The sequence below is a fragment of the Squalius cephalus genome, assembly GCF_949319135.1.
Source record: "Squalius cephalus genome assembly, chromosome: 9".
Classification (NCBI taxonomy): domain Eukaryota; kingdom Metazoa; phylum Chordata; class Actinopteri; order Cypriniformes; family Leuciscidae; genus Squalius; species Squalius cephalus.
In genome coordinates, this window is record NC_137130.1 from 44433819 (window position 1) to 44442256 (window position 8438).

General features: G+C 35.4%; 1 protein-coding gene across 1 annotated transcript; it reads right to left on the bottom strand.

The window, feature by feature from the left end:
* Positions 1-4440: 4440 nt before the first annotated feature.
* On the bottom strand, positions 4441-5499 carry LOC307163971 (putative inhibitor of apoptosis; the record flags this gene model as incomplete). Its single annotated transcript, XM_079880318.1, has 2 exons — positions 4441-4841; positions 5004-5499. The coding sequence occupies 2 exons, from the start codon at positions 5497-5499 to the stop codon at positions 4441-4443; spliced, it is 897 nt and encodes a 298-aa protein (XP_079736444.1).
* Positions 5500-8438: the final 2939 nt, after the last annotated feature.

The following is an 8438-nucleotide window of genomic DNA, read 5'->3' on the forward strand; positions in this document are numbered from 1 at the left end:
ATTATCACTTTTATGCTGATGATACGCAGATTTATATACACTCAAAACCTGGTGAACATCTTGATGTTGATTCTCTGTCCGGCTGTGTTTCTGAGATTAAGGAATGGATGACTACAAATTTTCTGTGTCTGAATAGTGGTAAAACTGAAGTTATGCTTATTGGCTCCCCTCATCAAATTTCCAAAGCTGGTTCCTTATCTTTGACTATTGATGGCTCTGTCTTGGCTACTCAAGCTAAAGTGAGGAATCTTGGAGTTATTTTTGATTCTAGGCTTTCATTTGATTCTTTCGTTCAGAGTACAGTTAAATCATCCTTTTTTCACCTCAGAAATATAGCAAGATTACGTCCTATGTTAAATTTCTCAGTAGCTGAAAAGCTGATGAATTCTTTTGTCATCTCTAGGATAGATTACTGTAACGCCCTTCTAGCCGGAGTCTCTAAATCCACACTCAACAAACTACAGTATGTACAAAATTCGGCCGCCAGGATATTGACTGGGTCCAGGGTATGTAATCACATCACTCCAGTTTTGGAGTCCTTACACTGGCTCCCAGTCCGATTCAGAGTAGATTTTAAAGTTTTGATGCTGACATATAAAGCATTGCATGGCTTGGCTCCGTATTATTTATCTGAATTGTTAACTTCCTATACCCCAACACGGAGACTGCGTTCTTCGCAATCCAACTTGTTGGTTGTTCCTCATACACGCTTACGATCTATGGGTGATAGGGCCTTTTCTTCATATGCTCCTGTCCTTTGGAATTCTCTGCCTCTTGATCTTAGGGAAGCCCAGAGTTACGACATTTTTAAAGGTAGACTTAAGACTTATTTTTTTAAACTAGCATTTGATTGTTGATGTTATTTTTATTGCTTGAGCTTTGTATTGCTTAATTTGTGTACAGCGCTTTGAGAAGTTGCTTTTAAAGGCGCTTTATAAAATAAAGTTTATTATTATTATTATTATTCATCCAGGTGGCCCGGGTTTCGACTCCCGGTATGGGAAGACAATTTTTTTTACATTGTCAACAAAATTCAAGTTCATCAATAATCATTTTTAGTTATCCATAGTCTTGGAGGCCTACACGAACTGCAGAAACAAGCAGAAGATATGTAAAAACTCATAAATGCTGTTTCAGTCCTGAATCATTTTCACAAATACAATTATATAGAATTCAGAAAATTTCACTATGGAATATTTACTTTATCATTTAGTACATCATCATTTAAACTTTTCATCTCATAATTATGACGCATAGTCATAATTTTAATTTAAACTTTTTGTCATAATTATTACTTAATTCAGAATTACAATTTTTGTCAATTACGCCTTTTTAACGTAACACTATTTTGATGGTCCTTTTGAATGTGCTGTTGACTATAGTAGTGTTGATGATGAAACGTCTTGAGTTAGGCTAGCGCTTTTTGTCCCTCTCTGTTATTATAGTGTTTCAAGATGGCGGAACGGCACGGAAGCCTCCTTGGACTTACCCGCCCCATGTAAATAAAGATAAGAAATGTTTCGCTTACGAGGATAAGTCAGATCATTGGCAGAGGTCATTTTACACCCATGAGGACATATTTTATGAATACAGACAATGATTTTAGCTAATAAAATACCATTTTTTTCAACGAGCGAATCTACACATGAGAGGCCTTCAGAAGTCATAACTTCAGGGGTCAACAGCTTAGGCCCGTTGGTTTAGGTATTTGTAAAAATCAAATACTGTATTACACTTTTCAAAGTTACAATAAAAAGACCTGTTGTGTTCTGACACAAGGCCATTAACTTGTTTTTATAAATGTATTTTGCTTATTTCTACAAATATCGGCCTGAAAATTGAAAAATCAGAAAAAGAAGAAAAAACAGTGTTTTAAAATACAACTAAACCATGATAATGTTTAGTTTAGATGTTGATGACTAAGCTTCTGGCATATAGTGCAACCACGCAACAAGAAATCTAATATTGGTGTAATCTTTGCTAGGTCTCACTCACGACACACAACTTTGTAAATAAAATAAAATAAAATATCATTGTAGTCATTGTACTGTAATTTAACCATATTTTATTGATTAATATTATGGCTTCATGTTGATTTAAAGTTTTTAATTGTTATTAACTAATACCTTTATCTTTTAACATCCGGCACAAAATGAAAGAGATGTATTATTTGAAAAAAAAAAAAAAAAAAAATTGGAATGTTCACAATCACTATGTGTCAAAAACAGTATGCGTGTAAATAGTTGTGCTAAGTTCCACACCCTATGGACTAACTTTAAAAAACAAAACAAAAATACACATACATATATATATATATATATATATATATATATATATATATATATATATATAACATACACAAATAATTTCTTAACTAAGCAACTGCTTCTTAAATTATCAGACACTCACCGCACTGATGTTAACATCACCATATATTGTGTTTTCTACCATGATTGTAGTAACTATTGTCCCACCATTCTTCTGGGCAATTGTTAAGTTAAGCTGATTAGGGTTCTGAATTAATGGCTGTCCCAATGATGTAGAAATATTATGCTTTCGTCGTTGTGGAAGGTTGTTAGGCTGGTGAACGTCACCATCTGTTAAAAAATTAGCAATTAAATACACAACCAAAACCATGTAAACATTATAGTAAAGCTTATTGAAGATTGAGAAACATATTGATTACTAACAAAGTAAATTATACAACTTTTCCTACGTTTGATATTCTTTTTTCTGATTTTTTTCACTATGGACTTGATCCTTTTTAATGGTGTTTTCTCTCCTTATTTATTCTGTAGTTCCTCTACTGTGTCTTCCAACCTCCCTGTTGTTCCTCTCCAGCTGTGTTAACCAAAGACAAACAGTTAGAAGAATAAAATGTATGTACAATAGCAAAAATAAAGTTGGTCATTAGTTGTTAGGGTTAGATACACCTGTAGACACATTCATACACCCGTTCACCTGTTTTCATTTAGCATACACCAGAGTTCAAACATTCACTTTTTCACTTTTTATTTATTACATCAAGAAAACATGAATACAACACACTGCACTTGGATGAATACATTTATTAGATTTATTTAATAATATTACCAGTTCCATATTATCTTTATTAAAAAATAAGGCAATAAATGATTTTATTTTTTAAATTTGACTGCATTCTTTACTTTTTGATTTATGAATTATAACAGACTGATGGGAAAAACCTTATTTTGCAGTTACTTTTTTAAAATTTGTTTTATTATTCAACTATCTCTTTCTTTTTGTTAGATTTTATTAGTTGTAATTTTATATATAAACATTTAACTTTTAAAATAAATGTTTTACAACAACATCACCATCTTCTGCTATATTTGGGCCTCCATGCTCATCTATTTACAGTATATGATATTGGTGAAGGGGGCCAGCATGAATATATTTTTTAGGGGGCCCCCGAATTCTCTACGGCCCCGTTCACATCGCATCGTAAGCGCATAATATCACCTGCTCAAGTACGTCTTGACGAGTTTCTTCTGTATTAAACAGCGAATCTTCTCAGTCAGATCGTCGCAAGATCTCAGGAATCCTCTCACACTGCTTGTGTTCACGCGCTCCATCGCTAACGATTCAAACTTCCATAAAGCGCGCCAAAACAGCAGCGCGGAGATGTGACGTCATGTGTCGAGCGGGGCGCTCGTAAAAAGCACATCTTTGCATTTCTTCTGAAACAACAATTTTTAACATCACTATCGCAACACTTATCGTATTGCCGGCTGGGATTGTAATGTTTTGTATGCCGTTTTCTTTACACTCACCCCGGATATCTGTTTCCTGCAGTTAGCTGTAATGTTAGTGAACTCTAGGTCTTCTCTTTGTTCATATATGACAGTATTCACGAATTGGCTTGATTTGATAAAATTATGTTTTATGTCTTCACTTGAGACATTTACATTATACCGTCCTAGTTTTTAAATAGCGCTAAAATGTATATTTTAACCCTTTATGCGGATATGCCGCACAAGGTTCTCTGTTCTCTGGTTCTGTGTTTTTAAAAATAAAGACAAGGATACCTCTTTCTATAAGCGACCCTTAAAATCTGTGCATACAACAAAACACGTGTAGGTGTACGATGATTTATCAGCAAATTACTTTTGTTTGAAGAAAAACTTAAATCAGCTGGTGCTTGATAACTATTGAAGTTATGATGATGCGATATTTATCACGTTTTCATTTTAACTCAATACTCTATGAACTTTAACATCTTGTTGGTCAAATTAACTTAAAGCCTGAGCATCCTAGCTACTTTCTAAATGTGTGTAACAGAACTTATGGTGAACAATTTAGCCATATGTTTTAAACGTGTAATGTTTAAACAAATTTTGTTACTGGACTGAGTGAAAATAATAAACTTCTCCTTTGTTTTTATTATTTATTAAGTTAAATGCAAATGATAGGAAAACTTTAGGATAGGAAAGTACGGACAGCGCCTTTGACCAAGCCTCTACATATGGGGCACTTGCGCAGAGAAGGTGCACATTCTTTGCACACAACTAGGTGACCACAGGGGATGAAGACAATGTTCACTTCCTTATCCATGCAAACTTTGCATGTGCGCTCCTCTTGAAGTCTTTTTAACTGTTCCTCCATAGGCAAGTCTGAAAGATCTTGACTAGGGGATGCAGCTTCATTTGTCTGGGGCGTCGGGCCACACTCAAATTCCATCTCTAAAGCAGACTTCACCACAGGATTGTTCTCTTGTTCTCTCACAAATTCTCTTGAGTCGCTGTCTCCATTAGTCAATAGCTGCTCAAATAGTCTTGGCAATCTTGCTTGAATCTGATGAACAAACTCTTGGCCCTTTTCTTGCAAGAGGTATTCACAACTTGTCACAATCTTGGCATGCGTCGGGAACAGGAACGCCTTGACATTGCTTCAGACTTGCAAAGACTTGCTTCAGTTGTGGAGGCCAGCTTAGCAACTGGGAACCGGGAGATCGTGCAGTATCAGAGCACCAGAGACATTACCCCAGCTGCCGTTTCGTTCGAGGTATTCACATCTTGGAAACCACTTGGCATGTTCTACCCATGGATCATCACCAGACTCCCAACATCCGAGTACACCATCGCAACAAAAGCACTTCACGTCAACATTACGACCAACATAGTAAAAACCAGCCTTAGCCAATTGGTCTGGTCGAACAGTTATTCTTGAGGGCCAGTAGACAAATGTGAGCAACCTTTCTTCACACCGTTGCATTGCCGATACATTGAAAGGGCTAGATAAAGGTACATTATCTGCACAGTCACCTCGAACGAAACGGCAGCTGGGGTAATGTCTCTGGTGCTCTGATACTGCACGATCTCCCGGTTCCCAGTTGCTAAGCTGGCCTCCACAACTGAAGCAAGCCACTCTGTCGCCCTGGCCAAGGTAGTAGAAACCAGCTTTGGCAAGCTCGGCCGGAGATAATGCAGCAGGAGTCCATTTCTTAAAGGTGTCAAGGCGTTCCTGTTCCCGACGCATGCCAAGATTGTGACAAGTTGTGAATACCTCTTGCAAGAAAAGGGCCAAGAGTTTGTTCATCAGATTCAAGCAAGATTGCCAAGACTATTTGAGCAGCTATTGACTAATGGAGACAGCGACTCAAGAGAATTTGTGAGAGAACAAGAGAACAATCCTGTGGTGAAGTCTGCTTTAGAGATGGAATTTGAGTGTGGCCCGACGCCCCAGACAAATGAAGCTGCATCCCCTAGTCAAGATCTTTCAGACTTGCCTATGGAGGAACAGTTAAAAAGACTTCAAGAGGAGTGCACATGCAAAGTTTGCATGGATAAGGAAGTGAACATTGTCTTCATCCCCTGTGGTCACCTAGTTGTGTGCAAAGAATGTGCACCTTCTCTGCGCAAGTGCCCCATATGTAGAGGATTGGTCAAAGGCGCTGTCCGTACTTTCCTATCCTAAAGTTTTCCTATCATTTGCATTTAACTTAATAAATAATAAAAACAAAGGAGAAGTTTATTATTTTCACTCAGTCCAGTAACAAAATTTGTTTAAACATTACACGTTTAAAACATATGGCTAAATTGTTCACCATAAGTTCTGTTACACACATTTAGAAAGTAGCTAGGATGCTCAGGCTTTAAGTTAATTTGACCAACAAGATGTTAAAGTTCATAGAGTATTGAGTTAAAATGAAAACGTGATAAATATCGCATCATCATAACTTCAATAGTTATCAAGCACCAGCTGATTTAAGTTTTTCTTCAAACAAAAGTAATTTGCTGATAAATCATCGTACACCTACACGTGTTTTGTTGTATGCACAGATTTTAAGGGTCGCTTATAGAAAGAGGTATCCTTGTCTTTATTTTTAAAAACACAGAACCAGAGAACAGAGAACCTTGTGCGGCATATCCGCATAAAGGGTTAAAATATACATTTTAGCGCTATTTAAAAACTAGGACGGTATAATGTAAATGTCTCAAGTGAAGACATAAAACATAATTTTATCAAATCAAGCCAATTCGTGAATACTGTCATATATGAACAAAGAGAAGACCTAGAGTTCACTAACATTACAGCTAACTGCAGGAAACAGATATCCGGGGTGAGTGTAAAGAAAACGGCATACAAAACATTACAATCCCAGCCGGCAATACGATAAGTGTTGCGATAGTGATGTTAAAAATTGTTGTTTCAGAAGAAATGCAAAGATGTGCTTTTTACGAGCGCCCCGCTCGACACATGACGTCACATCTCCGCGCTGCTGTTTTGGCGCGCTTTATGGAAGTTTGAATCGTTAGCGATGGAGCGCGTGAACACAAGCAGTGTGAGAGGATTCCTGAGATCTTGCGACGATCTGACTGAGAAGATTCGCTGTTTAATACAGAAGAAACTCGTCAAGACGTACTTGAGCAGGTGATATTATGCGCTTACGATGCGATGTGAACGGGGCCGTAGAGAATTCGGGGGCCCCCTAAAAAATATATTCATGCTGGCCCCCTTCACCAATATCATATACTGTAAATAGATGAGCATGGAGGCCCAAATATAGCAGAAGATGGTGATGTTGTTGTAAAACATTTATTTTAAAAGTTAAATGTTTATATATAAAATTACAACTAATAAAATCTAACAAAAAGAAAGAGATAGTTGAATAATAAAACAAATTTTAAAAAAGTAACTGCAAAATAAGGTTTTTCCCATCAGTCTGTTATAATTCATAAATCAAAAAGTAAAGAATGCAGTCAAATTTAAAAAATAAAATCATTTATTGCCTTATTTTTTAATAAAGATAATATGGAACTGGTAATATTATTAAATAAATCTAATAAATGTATTCATCCAAGTGCAGTGTGTTGTATTCATGTTTTCTTGATGTAATAAATAAAAAGTGAAAAAGTGAATGTTTGAACTCTGGTGTATGCTAAATGAAAACAGGTGAACGGGTGTATGAATGTGTCTACAGGTGTATCTAACCCTAACAACTAATGACCAACTTTATTTTTGCTATTGTACATACATTTTATTCTTCTAACTGTTTGTCTTTGGTTAACACAGCTGGAGAGGAACAACAGGGAGGTTGGAAGACACAGTAGAGGAACTACAGAATAAATAAGGAGAGAAAACACCATTAAAAAGGATCAAGTCCATAGTGAAAAAAATCAGAAAAAAGAATATCAAACGTAGGAAAAGTTGTATAATTTACTTTGTTAGTAATCAATATGTTTCTCAATCTTCAATAAGCTTTACTATAATGTTTACATGGTTTTGGTTGTGTATTTAATTGCTAATTTTTTAACAGATGGTGACGTTCACCAGCCTAACAACCTTCCACAACGACGAAAGCATAATATTTCTACATCATTGGGACAGCCATTAATTCAGAACCCTAATCAGCTTAACTTAACAATTGCCCAGAAGAATGGTGGGACAATAGTTACTACAATCATGGTAGAAAACACAATATATGGTGATGTTAACATCAGTGCGGTGAGTGTCTGATAATTTAAGAAGCAGTTGCTTAGTTAAGAAATTATTTGTGTATGTTATATATATATATATATATATATATATATATATATATATATATATATATATATATATGTATGTGTATTTTTGTTTTGTTTTTTAAAGTTAGTCCATAGGGTGTGGAACTTAGCACAACTATTTACACGCATACTGTTTTTGACACATAGTGATTGTGAACATTCCAATTTTTTTTTTTTTTTTTTTTCAAATAATACATCTCTTTCATTTTGTGCCGGATGTTAAAAGATAAAGGTATTAGTTAATAACAATTAAAAACTTTAAATCAACATGAAGCCATAATATTAATCAATAAAATATGGTTAAATTACAGTACAATGACTACAATGATATTTTATTTTATTTTATTTACAAAGTTGTGTGTCGTGAGTGAGACCTAGCAAAGATTACACCAATATTAGATTTCTTGTTGC